Below are 22742 nucleotides of genomic sequence, written 5' to 3'. Positions count from 1 at the left end.
TTCCCGGCTGCCTATTTATATCGCAAGCTCTTTCTCTGTCTCCTAGGTCTCTTGAACCTGGTCTGACTCAGTCTGTGCAATTCCCTCAGGGGCAGGTACTTCTCCGAAGTTGTTTACCTGTCCCAGGATCTGCAGTGATTACTCCCACACAAACACTAATTTGAGTCCTTGAAGGGGGAAAGTTGAGTAACCCGTGCCCCTGCCCCGGTGTAAGAAACCAGTCCTTAGCTCAGCTGATAACATTTATAGATACAAAAGTTTATGGCGGCGTAACAGCAATCCTTTGAAATTTCCATTCTTCCAAGGTCTTGCCTCCGTCACATCCAGAAGCTGGGGCCTAAGAAAAAACCCCAGCAAGTATTATGAGATTCGTGGTAGTCATGGGTTGGCAACACTGCAAAGATATTTGTCCTTTCCCCACATAATCAGCCCTGACCTACTCTCCATTCCTTTCCTCCCTGTAGCTTGTCTGAATGTAGGAAGAGCCCGGATTACTAGGCAGAAAGTTTCAGGCTCCATCCCTGCCTCACCTTTGCCACTAGTAGCACTTCCTGTGTGGAACCACTCTGGACTCCAAACGGAACAGAACCTTGCTGTGAATGTAGGGTGCAAAGGGGGAGTGAGGGGAGCTACTGAGTAAGCAAGCAGTGGGGGGTAGCTCAAGGCTGGGAAGAAGCATCCTAGCCGTTCCTCCTGCTGCTGGTTCCCGGTGCTCTTTCCGCCCCCTCCCTTGCTGACTGACAGCCTGTGATGCTCCCCAGCCCCCTAGATGCTGGTGCCCTGTCCCCTACCACACCCCAAGAGCTGGCGCATGTGCTCCTGCCCCTTCCCCAGGCCAGCTGTCTCCTTCAGGACCCACAGTGGCTGCAAGGCAGGGAGAGAAGTGTGTAGCTACCGGCTGCCTGGCAGCCAGCCTGATCATGTGCACCTGCCGGCTGGGTCCCCGAGTCTGCTCTCCTCCTCCTCTCCCCTCACCCCCTTGCACACGCACAGGGGCAGAAACACAGCCCGATCCTGTTCTTGCCTTTGAGAGATAGTGCAGGCAGAACACTTTTGGGGGGACAATATATTAGGCACCCCACCCAACATTTCTGTTGCAGTGGTGTTAGCCCCTCCCACCCACCTGATTCCATGGCCCCCGCTGGACTCCATGCTAGAACCTCTGTGCTCCCTGCCTCGGTTGTATATTGCCTGAGGGAAGCAAGAAGTTTAAACATCAGGAGCAGTGGGGAACAGTTGCGACTCACTGCAGGCAAGAATCACATGGCCCTGGACTAGAAACCCTACCTGCTTCTTTCAGCTCACCCCCAACTAGCAGACTCTCCTAAGTTCCTGGAAGTTAGCCAGTCCCCTGAAGACCTCCTCCTGGCATTAAACTAGTTCCCTAAGCATTAATTCTTTGCAAACTAGTCAGAGATGTCAGTGCATTGGGTTACGTCAGCCATAATAAAAAGAGTGCAAAGTCTATAAAGCCTTTCTCCATGATCTGGGTCTTGGGACTCTGTTAGAGTCTCCTACTTCATTCATTCTGCTTGGTGTTTATTTTCTCACCATACAATCATAGTAAAACAAGGCTCCAGGAGCAAAGGTGGGTGTGAGGGCCCTCTCACTGTAGATACTTCTGGAGGATGATGGCAAATAATTTGAGACTCTGACTCTTAACTTAAAAATGACTGCCCAAAAAGAAAAATGAAATGATGTTAGGTAGCTGAAGGATAACACGACCCATCTCAGTTCCATTGCAGGAGCCCCGTCCATACACACAATCATCTCTGGGTGATTCTCACCACATACTACATAAGAGAGGTTTGTTTGCACACATCTCTGCAGCTGTAGTCACTAGCAATGCATATACAATATTGTTGTGCAAGTAAGAGTCCAAGGGACAAGACTTATAGGTTTGTTCCCATCTCTAGCTTCTATTAGGCCATCTAGTGCCCATCCTCTGCACAGTATGTCAGATCCTCTGCTGGTGTAAATCAGTGTTGCTTCATGGAACATGGTGGAGCTACGGTGACTGAGGATTTGGCCCTATATATTTTCTAGTGGTTTATCCAGAGCAATTTTAGATGTTGCCTTCATATTTAACAAGGCATTTGGGAAGAGGTGTGTGAGGGGTAAAGGGTGACTGTATTTGGGGGCTATAGGCTTAGTGGTAAATTGGTCAGGGATCACTGTTTTGTGCAAACAGCACAGTATGATAGACATACTGTGACATTTACAAATACAAAAAAATATGTACATGCCTAGAGCCAGGGGTAGGTATTTAGGGTTTTATAATATATATAATTTACTTTTTAAAAGCCAACGCATTCTCTATTGCATCCTGGTACTCCTAGCAACAATACACTATATGCTTCCTTGTACCATGCTAAACTCTAGGCACTCTCCTGGATGTTTCTGCCCTTTCAGTTATGTCCTTGTATCAGCCCCAAACTATACATCTTTAACTCTTTTAGACTCGCCTCATAAGCCATTTCTCCCTCCAGGAAGTGATATTTCATGAATGGATGAGCGTGTCTTTTTCATTCCAAAATTTAGAGATGCCCTAAATCAGTGGCTCTCAACCGTTGCAGATTACAGTACACCTTTCGGGGGTCTTGCATAGCCCAAGTTTCACCTCATTTAAAAACTACTTGCTTACAAAATCAGACATAAAAATGCAGACGTCAAGACACTGTTACTGAAAAATTGCTTACCTTCTCACGTTTAACCATATCATTATAAAATAAATGAATTGGAATATAAATACTGTACTTACATTTCAGTGGCTAGCATATAAAGCGGTATAAACAAGTGATTGTCTGCATGAAATTTTAGTATATTATGACTTCACTAGTGCTTTTGATGTAGCCTGTTGTAAAATGAGGCAAAAATCTAGATGAATTAGTGTACCCCCTGGAAGATCTCTGTGTACTCCTGGGATACACGTGGTTGAGAACCACTGCCCTAAATGCCCTGGACTCTGGTTGTGCTATTGCTTGCCAGATTTATGTTTCTTCCCCCAAACTAGCTGCTTTTCACACTTGCTCCTTAAAGGTACCTGGTAATTACCTGGTGCTAATGGAAAACTCCATCATAATAGGAAGACTTTAACTGCTTCATTTATTTACAGAGAGGAGAAATATCACAGGTAAGACTATAAGGGCTGGACTCTATGGTCCACTAAGGCCACTTTGTGCCAGGTAAATAGTGCAAAGTGGACTTAAAGCAGCCAAACCTGGGCAGGGGATCTCTCTGTACAGAGCCACCTCCAACACCAGCTGCCACCCTCCTCCTGGCATGAGGGGAGGCAGAGGGGGTTGGGGTTGGGTTGTGAGTGGGTCAGGGAACAGAGTGGGAGCAGAGTTCTGCTATGCCTGATCTGACTCCATCCAAGCAGAGGTCGGATGGAATGGAGAATCGGGGCCTACACATCTTAAAACATGAATCAAAATCAGTCAAACAGACAGGGGCCATCTTGAAAATTTAAAGATGCAGAATAGATTGTAAAGATTATTATTTCCCAGTTAAAGTCTCGGAAAGCAGGGACTGTCAAAGCTGTAGTATGGCAAGCTCTGTTTTGGACAAATAACTGTAGTCATGATTAAGCCAACTCTTAACTAACCAAATGGGGCCCTTCCCCTACTTAGCTTTCCAAATTATTCAATAACAGAACAATTAAAATGAGCATGTAATTATTAGCTATTCCAGATACTGCGGTTGCCAGTTGCTGCTTCCTAAACCACCAGCTGTTAACATACTGAAAAATAAAGTCCATCATGCAGAGTGGACTGGTTTGAAATCAAGGTGATTTAATCATGATTTAAATCATCAAGTGGAAAGCCTCGATTTAAATAATTGATTTTAATCAACTTTTCCATTTGTATTTAAGTTATTTTTCTAAAGAAAAGTATAAATTGGTTGTTTTAACCAATAAAACATGGTGATTTACATTAGATTTGGTAGATCTTTTTGCTACCTAAGAGGGTACATAACGCTATACATTTATTTAGGCAATTATATAGCTTAATATTTTTAGATTCTTATTAATTGTACATTTTTAGTATATTAGAAAATGGTGAATGATCTATTTCTCATTTACTAGATAATTAACTTTTTGCTCATGATTTCTGTCAAGCTTCATTAGGATGATAACTGGAATTTAATTAAACACACAAAGCAGCATATAAAATGTATTTTTACTAAAAAAACCAATGTATAGTAACCTGCTGTGCAATATTCAAAAAACTTGACCTCAGAAGTTGAAAGGTTTGACTCTGATTCTTTTTTAATGCAGAAAAGCAGCCTTTAACTCAAAATTCTGGATAGAGGCTCATGGATTTAGAATATTTATTTTTTTATTTAAGATATTTTAAGAGATTACAGTAAGTTTAGGCCTTAACATATTTTGTATTAAATTCAGATTTTATTTTAAACAGATTTAATTTGAAAAAGAAAAAAATTATTTAACCAACAAAATAAAAAAATCCAATTTAAATAAAAATTCCAATTTTTTGGATTTTTCAAAAACTCATTGATTTTTATCTACCCTGCTGTCATGCCTGAGATGAACTGCTGCAAATTGGGGGGAAAAAGCAACAGAACAACCCTTCTCACCCCACCATGTATTTTAAGAAGCAAACATAAAGAAAGCTAAAATCCCCAATATAGCACGTAGAGAACTAGAATGGGGTAAAACCTCTAAGATTTAACACCTCTCAAATAAGATCAAAATGTCCAGAACTCAGTGTTTTAAAGGGTATTATAAACTTTACAGCAAAAAAATGAAACCTCCTAATATTTCTTAACGGTGAAGCTGATCTTTTTCAGCCCTACTTTGCATCACAAGAAAGCTTTATGTAGCATTAAGCCTCCAATAAGGGTGGAGGGAAAGGAATCAATAGTCCTACTCCTTGAAATAGAGAGAGGGGAAACTCTATAACATAGAGCCCTGCATCAGATTTTAGACAAATAGGTGCCAAACACCCACTCTCAGAGATGCATTTACATGGCCCATGTGGCCTATTCAGGCTCTGCAGAATCTAAGCTTTTGTTGGAAAAAGGGGAAAATTAAAATGGTTATCTACAGTAGAAAGTTACATCAGTACTACAAAAAGTTTATCTAGAATCCCTAATCTTGATAATTAATCTAAACTGATTTAAATGTCAGTGATTTACCAACTTTTGAGCTAAATCAAAATAAATGAGTTTTAAATGAGTTTAAGTGCATCAGCATTAAGGATTTGCAGCAGCGTAACCAGAATGAATTAAAATAGAATGATGCTGGTGCAACTTGTCTAATACAGAACAGCCCTAAAACTCTAGCTCATATGCCTGCGGAGATCCCTGGGTAAAGCGTTAGCTTCTTGTGTTTGCACACAGTCTGAAACAATAGCTGGGAGATGTGTAAAATTTCCCTAGCCCCCAAAACTCTCATTGGGGGTTAACTCTAACTAAAGTCTGATAATGACATTAAATATCAATGAACTGTTTCATTGCCCATAATTTTTGCAGATGAATGAGAAGTGGAGTGGGACTGGGAGCGGTTGGGATGGAAATGCAGAGGGAAGAAAGGAGGATGAGAAACAAAGGCAGAAATAGCAACATTCTAAAGATAAGCAAATACTCCCACTGACGATAAGGAATAAGTGAATAACTATAAGTTCAATTACTACAAAGGCCATATTAATCCTTGACCTTTCTGTAGCCATCTGTTTGACATCAGTAGCAATTACTGTGGACTGAGGGGTGTCCATGGTCCAAAATTTATACCCCAGCCAAAGCCTAGAATGAGATGGGGATTTCAGCCTTTTGCACAAATAGAGCTTGAACCCCATGCATTAGAGCTTTCTCAAGATAGGGGGCCTAATTAGGATGTGAGAGGAAAGAGAAACTAGACCTTTTTTATTAAGAGCACTGTCTTTCCCAATACTATTTCCATGCTTTCTTGTTTAAAAAAAAATACATACAATCTTTAACTAGGAGCAAGTGGTTGTCAGTCCTGCTTAGAACACGCATCCAGTGTCCTGCTTTGAATTCCAGATATTTCTAAGGAAGAGGAAAAGAAAAGCACCCGTTGTTTTATACCTTTACATACCTACTAACAGGGACGATGGTAGAGATACACTACCTGGAAACAGAAACAAGGAGAGCTTTTGGATTGGGTCTTACATGTTCTAGCAATGGGAGTAACTGTGACTTCTCCAAGTTCTTTTCATATGGTTTCCATCATGTAATGGCGGTTGGAGCACTACAACGAAATACCTTTACAGGGACACATTAAAGTTGTTGGGCAGTGTAGTGAGGGGCATGGTCTCCCTTGGAGACTGTCGGGAAGCCATGCCCACCGCCCCGGAAGCAGAGGGGTTGAGCCAAGACAGGAACTGGAAGTATAAAGGCTGGGCCCTACAACAACTCAGATTCACAGCCGCTGAAGGAAAGGATGTCTCCTGCCTGCTGCTGGAGAGAGGCGCTGGTGAGGACCCGGCTACTCTGACTCACCCAACCCGTTGGATAACTAAGACAGCGAGGGCTTGGTTGGACGACCACTGGTAACGCACCCTGGGGAGGCTGATGATGACCCTTGGCCGCAGGTACACGGGCATGGGGTGGAGGAAATAGCCCAGGGTAGCTGACTTAGGTCCGGCTGGGCTTGTACTCGAGCGCCTATCAGTGAGTTGCAGCTGGAGTCCCATGACCCAGTGGCGGACCGCTCTGCCAACGATAGGGCCCTGGGCTGCCTGCGTCCCTCTCCCCCCTTGCCACCTCACCCCTGCTGGGGTAGCCTCCTGCGAAGCAGACTGCTTGTCTGCCCCTCCCTGCCTGAGGGCTACAGACTCTTTTGTCCACCCGGCCCTGCCTGAGGGTCCAGGCCTAGAGACGGAAGAGAACTAATCCCATCTGGAGTTTGCCTACGCAGGTGGTGCGGCAGTGATTGAGCCGCTGCATGACCTCCCTCTGAGCCTGACAGGAAGGGACAGACCAGCTCTTCCACAGGCAGCTAAAGCTTTTGGCCGCAGATCTTAAATGCCTGAGGTGAAATTATGGCTCCATTAAAGTCAATGGGAATCTTACCATTGATTCCTGATCCCAGGGGAGGGCAGTGAGTATGGGTCGATAGTAACTTCAAATGGATACATGCTGGCTAAGCCATAGCCCAGCCCTCAGCATAGTCATATTTCCCCTAATATATACTTGGTGACTAAAACAAAAACACGGCAATGCAATCCACTAAGGATAATCTCCATGGAAATTTAATTCACCCATTCATTGCTTTGCTATGTGGAAATACCCTAGATAGTTTTTACACAGGATGATGATCAGTGCAGCTGGTGGAATTACTTGAAGACACATGATCTAGCAGTATGCAAATTAAGGGGAGAACAAGTGACAGTGAGACGCCATAAGAATTGTGGCCTCCCAGAGAAATTAAAAAACTGGCAGAGATGCCCTATGCCCACTTCCACCAATACTCACTTACGACACTATCTTGCCTTATTACATAGATGTGCATGCTCAACATGCAAGGGAACGTCACATGCAAGTCAAATCTTGCAAGTTTCTCCCCGTCCTGCTGTCAATAGGGCAGCTTCCAATGCTGATTTGTGATGGCATGTCCGTTTCCAGATAGTGTGTTCAATGTCTATGAATAGCCGCAGGGTTATTGTTGGTCCAGCTTCTTCACTAAGACAAGAGAGTGACAAACACAGCATGAAAGCATCAGGCAGCATTAACTGGCCTTGCTGGCAAGAGAGGGAACCGTGTGCCATGCTAGCTAGAAATAACTAAAGCAGGCACACGTACAGATTTGCGGCTGTGGTAGCTCATTTACTGTTGGGCTCTTCTCCCTCTCCTTGCAGAAGGAATGCAGAGCCAGCAGCACTAGTACCAAGATTGCCAAAGGTGAGAGTGGTTTGCTGATTTAAAGGTCGATCTAACTGCATCCGGTGAAATCCTGTTCTAGCCCCAGTTTACGATCAGGGTACTGTGACTGGGGCATTTGCCATAGACTCATGCTCCAGAACCACAGCGCCTTCTTTTTTTTTTAAAGACAGTTTCTAACGCTTAAGATTGTGATAACCTTGAAAGCAGAGTGTGTACATTGATGCAGTGCTGCATTCCCACGTCTGCAGAGCGCCTGAAGCAATAGCTCAGAGGTCTGCAGTGGTCTATCCATCCTAATGAGGAGTTGAAACGTGAACATGACCACTTAAGTGCCAACAGTAATTATTTCACTGCTGATCACTTTAGCAGAAACATCTCGGTAATGCATTTGTCCCACAATCTAAATCCCTCCCCTTTTCCTTGGGTGCCAGTTGTTCCAGCTTCCCTCTGGCTTTTGTAATTCATTTGTCAGTACAAAAATCTTTGACATACTGAAAACAGAAGTGTGAGGATGATCAAAATAAATGTAATGTAAAAAACCCCCCACTCTACTGCATTGATTCTATGTTCATATTTAGTTCAATCTTTTAGTTAATCTTTTAATGGGCTGCAGAGTTTGCAGAGACAAGGTGGGTGAGGAAATATATTTTATTGTACCAACTTCTGTTGCGGTCGGCCCTGCTGGAGTGCTACAGAATCTAGGGGTCTTGCTGCAGATCTGAAGTGCAGCTTGCTGTGGGAGTGCATGGGGCCTCTGTGATAAAATGACACGAACGTCCTGGCTATTTTGTGACATAGCCTGTTATACATGCATTGGGCTGTTTTCTGGGTCTCTTTGAGGGGACCTGCTGAAGGAAGAAGCATTCTTTCTCATGTCCTGGACCTGCTTTAAATTCAGTGACAATCACCAACAGACAAGTGGCAACTCAATGAGACACTAGTGTGCAAGGAGGCTAGCTGGCCCCCTCATGGAGGGGGATTTGGCTATTCAAAGGTTTTGATTTCAGTAGAGGTTTGGGCTGGTTTTAGCCTGAGGTTGTATCACTTCTCCCTGACAGAGGCTATGTCTACATTACAGCTTATGTTGGCATAATTTATATCACTCAGGAGTGTGAATAAACCACCTGGGTGACATAAATTATGCTGACAAAAGCGCCAGTGTAGCTACTGCCTTCTCCCGCTGGTGTAGCTGCTCCTCTCATAGAGGTGGTTTTACGATGCCAACAGCAGAGCTCGTCCATTGGCATAGAGCGGCTTCACCAGACATGCTGCAATGGCACAGCCTGTGCTGCTGCAGTGCTGTATATGTAGATAAGCCCCTAGGAAAACACCTGGAACCAAAGCATGCATGGGGAGGGGAGAGAAGAGGAATTGTTTGTTTTCCCCCCAAACCGACTGTTATCAAAATGAAAGGGCAACTTAAACCTGAAGAGCCCTCTCAAAACAGTTCAAAGAGGCACCAAAATCAGCTGCAAGAATGATGGTCTGCTCTCAAATCACCAAGAGTCTTTTGAAGGAAGAGCAGAGCAGGGCATCTGTGGGATGCAGGCAGACTTCCCAGAGGCTGCTTATCCTCCATTACCCGGGTATTCACATTCGCCAGGGAGACCTGATGTGAGGGTTGAGGAGGTGCTTTGCGAGTAGAGAGCCATTTCCTGTGTAGCTAAAGTTGCACTTGGAAAGAGATGACACCAAAGCAAAGCAATTCAGCTGATATTCCTTCTGCTTTCTGAACTCTGAAAAGTTCTTAGCTGCGCCTGCAGGGGGACGCTTTCTCAAGAGATGTAATCTTTCTAAAAGGTGTCAGTGAAATGACCACAGGAAGCTCTGCTCATTTAGCAACCGATGAAGCCCCTAGGCTGGGATTACCTAGGGATTATATTTTTGCTTTGTAAATCCCCTACCCCTGAGAGATCCAGCCATTAGAGCAGGAAGCAGCATAGGGTCTGAGGGAGGCAGTGCATAGAATCATAGGACTGGAAGGGATCTTGTGAGGTCATCTAATCCAGTCCCCTGCCCTGAAGGCAGGACCAAGTACTATCTAGACCATCCCTGACAGGTCTAACCTACTCTTAAAAACTGCCAGTGACAGATTCCACAACCTCCCTAGGGTGGAAGAAATTCATTTCCATACTAAGCAGTTTATCAGCAGGAAGGCTACAGACAGTGTGTAAATTTCATAGAAAAAATGAAAAAAGGAAATTTTAAGTTAAAGTTTCTGGCATTTATTGGCCAAGATTGCACAGACCTTACACTCAATTCAAAGGCCTCTCTCTGTCTGTCACATCTCATCAATTTAAACATTTCAGGGAATATTCTAGGCGTCAGTGGTTAGAGCCCTATTGATTTTTGGGGGAAATCAGAAAACCAAAAAGGGGGGAAATGGGGAGACACATGGATCTCTCTCTCTCTTGGTACAAAGCTCCCATCACGTTAGACTTGAGAGACAGGTGATCAGAAATAGCTGATGCTGGGAGTCAAGGATCCAAGATTTGACCTTCCCACCTCACCTCCTATTGCAAGTTCTAACTCTGGGAGATGTTCCAGAAACTGCACTGATGCTATGGAACTGAGAAATATTTTTAGCAGCAAAATCATGTCAAGCCTGCCAAGCACAGCTGTTGTATTCCTTGTGGTCTGAATTATAATCTTAGCTGACTAGCTGTCATTAATTTAAAAGTGGCATATAAACTCTTCTGATACACAAATGTTTCCTCCTTCTGTCCATTAATAGCTAATGGAAACATGAGATCTCCCTAAAGGCATGTAAGCCTTTATCCTTTCGTACTTAGCACTTTGTCTTTTTGTACTTAACACCTTTCATCCAAGCATCTCAAAGCACTTTACAGACATTAATTAGGTCTTTAAAGTCTCCTGTAAACCAGGGAACACATTAATCATCCCCATTTTATATATGGGTAAATAGAGGCACAGAGAGGTTAAAGGACTTGTCCAAGGTTACCCAGTAAGTCAGTGGCAGAGCATGAAACAGAAGCCAGGAGTCCTGACCCCCAACCTTCTATTCTAGCTATTTAAAAAAAAGGTCTCTTTTCAGCTCAGAGGTTTTAAGGCTGTCAGCTGTCTTATTCTAAACCTGCATAATTACACAGCACCCCACTGCTAGAATTGTCAGGAGGGCTGGCTTCTGGGCCCCGGTGTCAGATGGTGTAAAGATAAATACATCACTGAGATACTGATAGCAGCATGAGTGAGATACAGTCACGTACAGTGCAAGCAGGCTCTGTGTCAGCTCCCCACACAGCTCTGCTAATGCTCCTTAATCTGGACCTTGCGGTACATCTGTTGTTCTTGCAGAGGAGCTCTCAGCTTTGCTAATGTGATCTTGTCTGAGAGCCCATCTGTGATTCAGGTCCCCTGCAAGGAGAATGCAATTGATACTGAATTGTTTGATGGGGACACACACAAAATAGGGATGTGGCCACGATCCCCACACACATTTATACACAAAACCTAAATCAGACTTGAAATCAGCTTTCATTTATACTAGAGCGAAGCTGCAGAAACTCCTGTGAAATCAGTGAAGTTATTCAGGATTTGCACCAGGGTAACTGAGAGCACACGTCAATCCCAGCTCTTAGAGGTTAAATAAATACACTGCATAAGCTTCACAGGGCTTTGACCTGCTCGAGGTGTTGAGGGGGAAGTTTTAGAGGCATGGGTGTCCCAATTTCCCTCTTCTTCCCCCCATGCGCTCCTGCAAGACAAATAGTTAATTCAATTTCCCCTTTTCCATCCATGTACATTTTTGTTTATATTCAATTAGATCTGAAACGTAATTACTCTAGAGAAAACTTGGTTAGGATAGAGCTCACAGCTGCAGTCCTGATGGTTCTCAAATGTGAAATTAACAGTTCCAAATGAAAAGAGGTGGTTGAATGACACACGGTTTGCTGGAAGGCACAGTAGGAACATGTATATGAAGCTGTGACTCTGTGGTGTAAGGACCCTGGTGCAAGAATAGGCCAGGGGCCGCCTTCCTGATTCCAAAATCCACCCCCTCTTCCAGCACCCCCACAGCCTCGGTCCCTCCAGCCCCTCACACAACCCACTATTCCCTCCATGACCCCCCCTTGCTCCCTACAGTTTTTCCTCAACTCCCTTCAGTCCAGCCCTCAGCTCCTCTAGCCCCAATCTAATCACCCTTCCAGACCCTTTTAGTTCATTGCCTGCCCCACGCTTCCCTGAGCCACAAGCCTTTCCTCCCCTCCCGGCTCCCCGCCTCCCCCAGCAGTGCTCACCTTATATCTTTTAGCCTAGTGGTTAGAGCACTCACTTGGGATGTGAGAGACCCAGGTTCATTGCCCCCTCTCTGCCAGAGGGGAAAGAAGATTTGAACTGTGGCCTTCTACCTCTCTCGTGAGTGCTCCAACCACTGAACTACGGGATATTCTCCCAGGGGCTCCCTCAATCTCTCCTGTTTGCTCTAATGTAGAGAAAGAGTGATTGGAGTAAAATGCCTCCAGCTGCGTGCCCTCACTCCTGGATTACAAAGTCTTTCTCACACTCTCTCTCAGGCCCAGTGGCTTTGAAGTAATAGAGAAAACGGGGGTCCAGAGAGCAGGATTGTGAAAGGGTTAAATTCCATTAAAATTCCATTGTGTGTCCCACTGAGAGACAGGGAAGTAGGACCCAACTGCAGGAAGTGCTCTGCAAGGGTGGTTCTCCTTTCCTCCTTCCAACTGTCCTTATCGAGAAGAAAAACAAAATAGGGACTGGCGTATTTTCACCTTGAAGTGATGTTTACATGGATGATGTTTTCCTTGTCTGTGGAAAACACTGCAGTGTTATTATCTAGGGTCTGTGAGGCTCCATTCTGGATCAGGTAGCGGGAGATGATTGGCCAAAACTGATTGGGGGGGGCAGGTTTAATGGACTATATATAGAGATGGTCTCCACACAGGTGCTAATTTCAGGTGGAAACTCAGTCTAGTTGGGAAGTCTGCTCCAGGAGAGGCTCAGTCCAGCTGGAGAGTTTAGGGTAGTCCAGGAGTTCCCTGCAGCTGGGGAATGTATCAGAACTCAGAAGCCTGCCTGAGCCTGGGAGTTTAGTTTAGTTTAGCTCAGAGCAAGAGCCTTCAGGTGTTTACTTCAGTCCTGCGCACCCGTACCAATTTCAAAAGCTGCAGGTGGGTTAAAGTTCAGTCTGACTAGAACCTAGAGCACTGAGGTGCTTGTATTACCCCTGCTGCCATAGTATCTGCACCCCTCACCATCTGTAATGTGTTTATCCTCACAGCCCCCCCTCCATGAAGCTGAACGTGACATCGCCTCCATTTCACAGGCAGGGACCTGAGGCACAGGTGAGCAGCGCAGAGCCTGATTTCTGTGCGCCTAGAAAATCACAGGGCGAGTCACAAAGCCTTCATGAGGTGTCACGGCTCCTGCGCAATAAATGGGGGGAAACGGGCACCTGAGATGGCGGTTCACAAAAGCCTCTGAGCACGCCCAGTGGATCAGGGCCCACACGTGGCTTTGGCCAAGCAGCCATCTTCCCCCAGTTCATGAATCACAAGCAGAGACCGGTGCCTCCCTGCAGCCCAGATTTAGGCACCAAATGCCATAAAAGGGCCAGGGCTTAAGCATACACTCCCTTTGCTGGCATTCCCTATGGGCTAGTTTAAGGGGCTCCCCCCGCAGAGTGCTGTTTTCTGTGGATCCTATTCAAAGGTACCTATCTGTCCCCATTCATTGCATAGGAGCTTCGGCTCTTGACTCAGGCTTTGTGGGTCACAGTGTTGTTCCTGTGATTTTCTAGGTGCTGTGACATTGAGCAACACACACCTATGTCTCTTTTGTGGAGCTTGGCCTCCATGACTGAGTCAAGGTCACTCAGGAAGTCCATGGCAGAGAAGGGAGATAAACCTTGGTCACCTCAGCCCTAGGCTAATACCTGAGTCAGTGGGGCCATTCTTCTCCCCTGTTAGCATTCAGTTAGAACCCTTCACGCCTGTGAAGGAGGATGTATAATAAAGGGGTGTTTATGATGAGCCCACAAGAATTTTGTAAATTAAACTAGCATTGGTGCACCCAGCCCCTGCTCCCCCCCAACAAACAAACACCAGATCAGTCACCAGTGTTACGTGGCAAATTAAAACGAGTTAGTAAAATGCCAAACACTGGTTAGTCCCAGCTAGGGTGACCAGACGTCCTGACTGTATTGGTACCCTCCTGATATTAGGGGCTTTGTCTTACATAGGCAGCTATATCTCCTGCACCCCTGAAAAAAAAAAGTGTCCCTTTTTTCACACTTGTTATCTGGTCACCAGAGCTTGGCACTTTCCTCTAGAATGTTTCCAGGGAGGCTGGTGCAGCAAGTCACAAGACTGGAGCCAGTTTGGATTCTGCCCCATTAGAAACACCAGGAAGAAATGTTAGGCTATGAAAATAAGATCTCTCTCCTTAAAGGCTTTCTTCTCCACGTGACACTGTTAAAGGAAGAAAGAGCTAGGCTGGTGCCCTCATTACCCACAATCAGCATCTTTTAGCAGCTGAAGTGGGTAGTGAATTTTTGCCTTGGGTTATCCACAGGAAATGCCTGGATGGGCCACTAGGAGACAGCACGGCTCCACAGACATACCATAGCTGGCACATTTCACTGGATGTCAGTAGAGCTGCACAACAGGTAGGAAATAACTAACTGCCTTGGGGTGGCATTCTCTAGCTCCTCTCATTCCAAACCCACGTGGCCCTCTCATGAAACCAGGAGATTTCCCACATCCTCTCCCTTCGAAGGGAACCTCTGTAAACCAGCCTCACTTGATTGCATGTTTAACACGGAGAGCGGGGAGGATTTTTTGTATTGATATTGTGTTCGGTAAGGAAGAGACGCACGTTCCAACGAAGTTGACAATGATCAAAGAAGTGGCCTCACAGGATTCGTGGGAGCTGGGACAATGTCATGGGTGGGATATCGTGGGTCGTGTGCATCACGTTGTTTTAACTGCTTATCAGATCATGGCTCATTGTCTGTTTGCTTAGTATGAACAGCAGAGAGGGCTGCTTTCCCCAAGGACTGGCTTTAGGACTGACAAGAATCTAAATGACCAGATGCAGGAATGTCCTGCGGCTAGAGGGCTGGGGTGGGAAGTGGGTCTGGTTTGCCTTCTCCGCTGGTCTTGCTGCTAGTGTGGAAATTGAGCATAAGTGGCTGGTTCTGTGTGGAAAGGAAGATCCTTAAGAGTTGCTCATCATGCTAGTGCCTCAGGCTGATCCTGCCTCTCCTCCCACTATTAATTTAAGGGCCCACTATATATACAGGCTACAAAATGTTCTTAGAATCACTCCTGTTATTGTTCCTCTTCTCATGTTCAATGACATAGTAATGAAAACTGATGTTAAAACATGACTTAGGAAAACCTAAATCATTTGATCCAAATATTAATCTCTGAATCAAAAATCTTGCAAACTCCCTGCCGCATGCACCAGCTTTGATGTGCCACAGAAGTCATTAAAAATGGACAGCAGCCCCTTCAATTATGTATTGGGAGTTTATTTTAAAAGGTGGAAGAGCCAGCAACAAATGGAAGTGTCAACAGAAACCCAGCATGATTCAAAAGAGCTCTCCTGTGCCTGGGAAAACAGAAATATTCTCACCAGTCCCACAGAAGAGCCCGGTTCTCTTTTTAGACCAAAGATAGAAAAACTACAGTGTCTGCAATAAATGAACGAAGGGGGAAAACTTTTGGGGGCACTGCATTGACTAGTGGTCCTTTTTGTGGTTATTATTTTACCATAAGCATTTAATGAGTCTGGAAAAGTTTTCCCATGATGAAACTATTGATTTTGCTGAGAAATGGGCATGGTGTTTTTTTAATTGCAATCTCTGGCCAAACAACAACAAAATGCTGTACTCCTTCCTAAAACTGCTACTTCCATTTATCTGGAAAACTAGCTGAGATCTGGGATCTGTAAGTTTGGATCAGACAAACCAAAGCCTTGTCTCAGTGGAGTCTGACTTGCATCAGGGAGCCATTTTAAAAAACACAGGGTTAAAAGTAGTTTTTGCCTGGTCAGACTAAAAAAGAGCAACCCAGGTAAAATTGTTTTCAGACAATGTTAGAAAACAGTTTTCTAGACAAGGAGTTATATTTTCCCCTTGGTTACAAGCTAATTGACCTGATTTACACCTATCTAAGTAAAACCTCAGGTTTTAACAAGTTTTGTGATTTTTATCACGAGTCTTAGGATATCTGGAGTTTTTTTGTAAAGCCCAGCTCCTGGATTCATGTTGTTGTGTGAGAATCTCAGCTTTCATTTTTTAAAAATTAAGTGTCTAGCCCTTGTGGTTGTAGAAAAAGGCTTGAAAGCCCAAAGCGAGCGCACCCTAAAAGCACAGAAACCTGGAGGCAACAAAAAGGACCCAAATCTCATGATCTTTGAGAGCCTGACTCATGATTTTTGCAAGCATGGGGTTGTCAATACTACCAACTAGTCTAAAAACAACTTGCTAACACTGTTTTAAAAGTGGTTTGTCTGGTTCATATTCACTAAACTGACCATGTTTTACCCACTTCTGCAGAACCATTCAAACTGTGCATGGATTCATGGGGTCCTACCATGAGTCCAACTCCAGTGTGAATTGAGGCCAAAATTGCAGACACCTTGCACTATTCCCCACAACCTCAATGTACCCGTTGGGTCCTACCTGTTTGCTATTTACCTAGTGGCTAAAGAGGCTTGTTTGCCCACGTGGGTGTCCTATTGACCGTCTGCCCAGATCTGCTATAATTAAAGCCAGCATTAAAAGCCGATAGATCTCTGGTCTTAAGGACTATTTCAGCTTTAATTAAGGCTTTGCTGCTAGTGGAGGAGTTGGTTAGGCCCATTCCAAAAGCTAGCATCTTAATTAATTTTGGGGGGGGGTTGCAGTTTAAAAGGAAGATACATGAATATAGCCCTGCAAATTTGTGGATATCCACTTTATATCCACGGACCATTTTTGCAAATCAGATGCGGATACAAATTTTGTATCCACGCAGGGCTTTTTGTGGGAAGTCTTATACCGTGTTTGGAAAGGGTACTCATTCCTAGTTTCCAAAAGTAACAGACACCTCAGTTAAAACACCAGGAGCGGCTAGTGTCAGCCACGTACAGACCCAAAGAGCTGGTGTAAAATATCCCCTCTAAAAGGATTTCTATTTTTGAGTGGATCAGAGCTCTCAAGCTTTGGTAGTTTCGTTACTCCAAGAAAACAGGGAGAGTGGGGGTTTGCTACAGACACCTTCACCTTTTTAGTGGAATTCTGCTCACTGGGACTAAGAGAAATTCCTGGGGAGTCGCATTTGCACAGGATTGCAAGTCAAGCTGTGCTTGTAGAAGGCAGTTAGAAGGTATATTAAATGGAATAATGCTTGCCTGTGATGCTGCTAGAAAGTTGCCATTGAATGTAGCATAACGGTAGTCATTCCTGGAGTCTGGTCCCTGGCCACTTTTGTTATGCCAGGCTCTCTTCTGCCTATCTACTTCGTCTGCCTCTCTGTCAGTGCCTTGAACTTGCACCTCCAGAAGCAGCATCTCCTGTGGTTCAGTGTGAAGACAGAATTGCTTGTGGAACGGCCCTTTGCAACCACATGCTTTGGTGTCAGTTGGTATAGCGGGCTCCTATCTGGAGGAGTCCACCAGGGAAGTGTCAGAGCCTCCCAGCTAGCTGCAGGTGGATGGTGATGGTTTTGGGGTGGGACTAGACTGAAGCAAACACTAGCACCAGCAGTGCAATGTCAAAGACCTTATATCTTCCCTTCTAAGACAGTTCCCTCAGCCTTTTGTTGTTGCTCTTCTCTGAAATCCCTTTGATTTACCCAGTGTTCTGGAAATATGGCATCCAGGGAGTATTCTAACTGCACTGTCACCAACATCATGCGATGTGGGTCTCTCCCTTTCTGGGGCTGACACATCAGGATTTAGAATATCACATTGGTCACATTGGTCTATTTTTTGTCCCCATGTTATGTTGCAAGCTTATATTTAATTTGCCCTTCACTATCTTCTCTAGGTCTTTTTCTGCATAATTACTTTCCAAGTTTATCACTCACATTTAATAATTACTTTTTGGGATTATTTCTCCTCAGATGTATTAGCTTGCATTTCTCCAAGATGAAATCTCATGTATTTTCTAATATTTCTGATCTATCTAGGTCTCTTGTATTATTTCCTGGTCTTCATGGGTGTTTTTATACTTTATGATTTACTATTTTATGTGATATAATTACCCCTTCTCCTTTATCTAGGGAAAAGCATAGGCACTCATACTGCACCCATCACTATGGTATTAAAGAATCTAAATATAATAGAACATCAGAAGACGACAGATACTAGGACTAGCATTGAAAATGGGAATGCTGCAGGAAAGGTTCTGGGGGTTATAGCAGATCACAAATTGAATATGAGGCCACAGTGTAATGCTGAAGTGAAAAAGACAAATGCCATTTCTGGGCTAATATTAACAAGAGTGTCGTATCTCAGACGTGGAAGGAAACTGTTCCACTCTTCTCAGCATTGGTGAGGCCTCGGCTTGAGGACTGTGCACAGTTTTGGGTACTGCACTTTAAAAAAGATATGAACAAATTGGAGTGAGTCCAGAGGACAGCAACAAAAATGATGAGGTTTAGAGAACCTGGACTATGAGGAAAGGGTGAAAGAACTGGGCATGTTTAGTCTAGAGAGAGAAGGCTGAGGGGGACATAAGTCTTCAAATATGTGAAAGGTTGTTATAAAGAGAAAGGTGATCACTTGTTCTCCATGTCCACCGAGTGTAGGAGAAATAGTAATGGGCTTAATCTGCCGCCGGGAATATTTAGGTTAGATGTTAGGAAAAACTAACTGTAAATTAGTTAAGCACTGGAACAGATTACCTCGGCTGGTTGTGGAATCCCTGTCATTGGAGGTTTTAAAGAACAGGTTACACAAACAGCTGTCAGAGATGGTGTAGGCATACTTAATCCTGCCTCAGGGTGGGGAGAAGGTCTAGATGAACTCTTTGAAGTGCCTTCAGCCCTACTTGTCTATAATTTACTTTAGTCATCCACAAAGACTGACTTATCTTCTCCATAACTTTGTAATTCTACTTCCCATAACATTTTCCCATGGGAACATCTTGTTACAGTTGCCAAGCGATAGAAGTCAAGAATACCCCATATTTAACAAGACCAGGCTGCAGTCAGCGTAGATTTTTTCACTGTATGGGTCCTGAGGAAACATCCCCTTTACTCAGATATGAGCACGTTGCAAAGACAACATCTGGAATCTATACAGCCTGGCTCAAATAAGTAGTGATTCCCCTCTCAGCATCATATTGTTCTGGTCCTTGATAGCAGCAATCCTCTCACAACCAGCAGAGACAGATACACTCAAATCTCCCCACATCTCCTTTCAGAATTACACTTAACCTTGGTTCTTTGTTACGGGTGCTGTTTTCTAGTGAAGACAAGCCCAGAAATGTGAAGCAAAGTAAAGGAAACAATTTGCTACCAATTATTAATCAAAATGGGGATTAGTTCCAAAAAAAGGCAAGTACTTAAAATGTTGTAAAAGTACATGATACATTGTCTGTCTTAACATGCCCTGTGTCTTGCCACCCAGACGCCTCAGTGATAAGCACATTAGATCTATGTAAATCTACCTAAAGCTCATGCTTCAGGGTTTCAGCTGTCCACTGGGCAGGAGTCAGGAAGGGATTCCCACCCCCACCCCACCATGTATTCTGAGAGGGCTTTCTTTTAATCTCCTTTCTCTGCAGCATCAGGGATGGCCATGGCTGGAGATGGGACTGTGGGGAGGGGGAGTGGGCTAGAAGGGGGTTGGGCCAGGTTGCTAAGGTGGCAGGGAGCATTCTCTCTCTCGGGTGCTTGGCTGGCTGGTGGTTGTTCACATGTGCGGGGTGTAACTGATCGCCATATGTGGAGTTGGGAAGGAATCTCCCCCAGTCCGATTGGCAGTGACCTGGTTTTTGGGAAGTTTTTTTTGCCTTACTCTGCAGCGTGTTGGTCACTTATTAGGGTTATCTGAGTATATCTCACTTAATAATTTCCCTGCCATTGTAGGGGCCTTGTACACTGGTGGACCTTGATCCTTCCTATCCTCCGGGTGGTGCTGCTGGCCTGTGATATGCAAGAGGTCAGAGTAGATGATCTAGTGGTCCCTTCCGGCGTTAAACTCTCTGATTCTATGACACATTAGCTAGCTAGTCTCCATGCTAAGGGAAGATAGCTATGGTTTCCTCCGTCCCTGGCAATGGCCAGCTGCTGTAACAGTCCCTGGGATCACCTGCAGCTGGCACAAATTACAGCAGCCTCCACAGTGCTGTAAATGATCCCAGGGAGTGACCCAAGTCACAGAAGAAACATGGCTTAAAGTTATCTTTGTCCCCACTCCATGTTACTTGGGAGCGAGCTCGCTGAGAGTAACTTGGGGCCCTGGTACATCATGTTTGCTGGGGCCCCAACCCCTGCCATTTCATCCCACTTAGACATTTTGAAGGCAACTGAGCTTGAGGTACTGGTACAATTGTCCCCTCTTCCTCTGCCTCTTGTCAGCCCTGACTGTGCGCTCCTCAGTAGTAGCCAGTCGACTGAGGGGAAAACCACTGAACCATTTAATTTTAATAATTAAATATAATAATATTAATATTAATAATTTTGTCTGAATTGAGGTTTTACCCTTTAAAAAAAGGCCACAAGCATATTATTGAAATAGATGTGCTGGAAGTTTGCTGTTAGGTGGAAGAACAATAATTAGTAGTATATATTGAACCACAGTGACTTGAGTGGGGTTCTGCCACCAATTAATTTGGCCTATGATGTCCATTTCTGACCTCTTTTCCCTAGAAAATGCAGTAAAAAGGCTCAAGGCAGCAGAGCAGTTTCTAGTTGTTGAATTACACAGTCAGAAAACACCACCAGCATGCTATTTAATTCTTTGAGTTCCTCATCTTGCTCTTAAAAGAGACTGCTGCAGACTGCAAGGAAATTCTGCCATGAACATTGCTCTAATGCATGTCCTCCACAACTCTGATGCCACCTGTTGCAGCTTTATCATCAGTCTCACAATATTCGGTGTTTTTCTTAAAACCTGGCTCTTGGCGTCAGCTGATTACAAGAGAATCCCAGCGTTCTTTTATAAAAAAACTTTCTAGCCCTCATGATTACAGAGAAAAGCTTGAAAATCTGATTCCTAACAAAGAAAACAACAAAACAAAACCAACCCCAGTAACAACAACCAGAAGGTCAATAAAAAGAACCCCAGATGTCTTATTCCACTTCATCTGATTTTTAAGACAATCTCATGATTCCAGAGGACTTGGCCCATGAGTCTGTTGTGCCTGGGCTTGCCCATACTGCCATAATGAAGGTACAAATGTAGCCTTTGCCCACTTCTGAGAATGAAGTTTGATCAAAGTGCAGATCACACTATAAAAGAGAGTTTAACTCTAAGATGAAGTAAGAAAGGTCTTTAAAAGTCTCCTGAGGACATTCTGAACAGTTAATAGTAATATGTGCAGGACAAAGGAGATTTCAAACCCCCAGGTGTCTTAGTCATGGAGCCTGGGTTCCAGTGGATGAGTACATAGGCAGTGCCACAGAACCACAGCTCAGCCATGCAAAGCTTGGAAGCCGTTTGCCCAAGATGTAAACAAAATACCCAGAAAGCCAGTTCCCAGCTGCACCTTGGCTTTATGGGCCCCTTAAGCCTTACCTTGGCCAGACATTCCTCTGGTTCCCATGTGTCTGGAGCCCCTGGCTCTCCTCACTTGTCCTTCAGTGTGGCCATGCCCAGGGACTCCGAGCCGTAATCATACTGGTTGCTGGAAGACATGGACCTTCCCCAGGAGCACTGCAGGTTGGAGCTGCGCTTGCGGAAGGAGGAGGTGAAGCGGTAGAAGCTGCGGTGCCTGTTGCGCAGGTACTCCCGGTAGTTCTTGGTGAGCAGGGTGTAGAGGAAGGGGTTGATGCAGCTGTTGCTGTAGGTCAGGCAGGTCACCAGGTAGTTAATGGACTTTTGGGCCTGGGAAGTCAGCTGCAGGGAGCCGTGGTAGAGGCGCACCAGCTGCCAGATCCAGAAGGGCAGGAAGCAAGCCCAGAAGACCAGCACGATGCTGAAGACCATGATCAGCACCTTCTGCTTGGGGGACCGCTTGCCCTCCTTGTGGGGTGGGTTCCTCTGGGACTCCAGGTAGGTCCGGGCCAGCCGCGTGTACAGGTAGCCGATGATCACCCCCGGGGCCATGATGCTGGTGCTGAAGAGCACGGTCAGGTAGATCCTGTAGGCGTCGGCGCTCCAGGTCGGGGCGCACATCCGCTTCACCCGGCCCCCGGCCTGGCCCACCTCGGTCAGGGTGACCATCAGCATCATGGGCAGGGTGAGGAGCAGGGAGACGGACCAGATGGCCCCGGCCGTGGCTTTCCGGTAGCCCTGGGAGCGCTTGAGGGTGTCCAGGGGCCGGGTGACGGCCTGGTAGCGCTCGGTGCACATGAGGGTGAGGGTGAAGATGCTGGCGTGCATGGTGAGCAGGTCCAGGCTGAGCAGGATGCGGCAGCCCAGGTCGCCGAAGTACCAGTCCTGGGCCAGGTAGGTGCAGACGATGAAGGGGATGGTGGAGAGGTAGAGCAGGTCGGCCAGCGCCAGGCTGACGATGGAGCTGTACATGGGGGCGGCGCAGCGCACCGGGTGGCACATCACCGCCAGGGTGTAGCCGTTCCCCGCCACCCCGGCCACGTACATGCAGGACAGCACCGTGCCGAAGGCGGAGGTGATGAGCAGCTCGCCGCCGCCGCCCGCCCCGGGGCCCGCGGGCCGGCCGGACGCGTTGCCTGCCCCGACGGCGGTGAGGTTGGGCTCCATCGGGGGCTCAGGGGCGGCGG

General features: G+C 45.5%; 1 protein-coding gene and 1 long non-coding RNA gene across 2 annotated transcripts in view; one reads left to right on the top strand and one right to left on the bottom strand.

Moving 5' to 3' along the window:
* Nucleotides 1-220: 220 nt before the first annotated feature.
* LOC137152897 (urotensin-2 receptor-like) lies at nt 221-22722 on the bottom strand. Its single transcript, XM_067547857.1, has 2 exons — nt 21577-22722; nt 221-337 (listed from the first exon to the last, which is right to left on the bottom strand). Exon 1 carries the CDS (start codon nt 22720-22722, stop codon nt 21628-21630), a length of 1095 nt encoding a protein of 364 aa, XP_067403958.1. The 3' UTR covers nt 221-337; nt 21577-21627.
* Nucleotides 12811-22742, top strand: part of LOC137152898 (uncharacterized) — a 67732-nt gene continuing 57800 nt past the window's right edge. Inside the window, exons 1-3 of the long non-coding RNA XR_010919644.1 lie at nt 12811-13013; nt 13124-13187; nt 14416-14509. This is a non-coding gene — a long non-coding RNA (uncharacterized lncRNA). The remainder of the gene's footprint in view (nt 13014-13123; nt 13188-14415; nt 14510-22742) is intronic.

This window comes from Emydura macquarii, unplaced genomic scaffold (assembly GCF_026122565.2).
Source record: "Emydura macquarii macquarii isolate MOO-44397 ecotype Brisbane River unplaced genomic scaffold, CSIRO-AGI_Emac_v2 contig_1230, whole genome shotgun sequence".
NCBI lineage: Eukaryota > Metazoa > Chordata > Testudines > Chelidae > Emydura > Emydura macquarii.
This window is presented reverse-complemented; position numbering and strand designations above follow the sequence as displayed.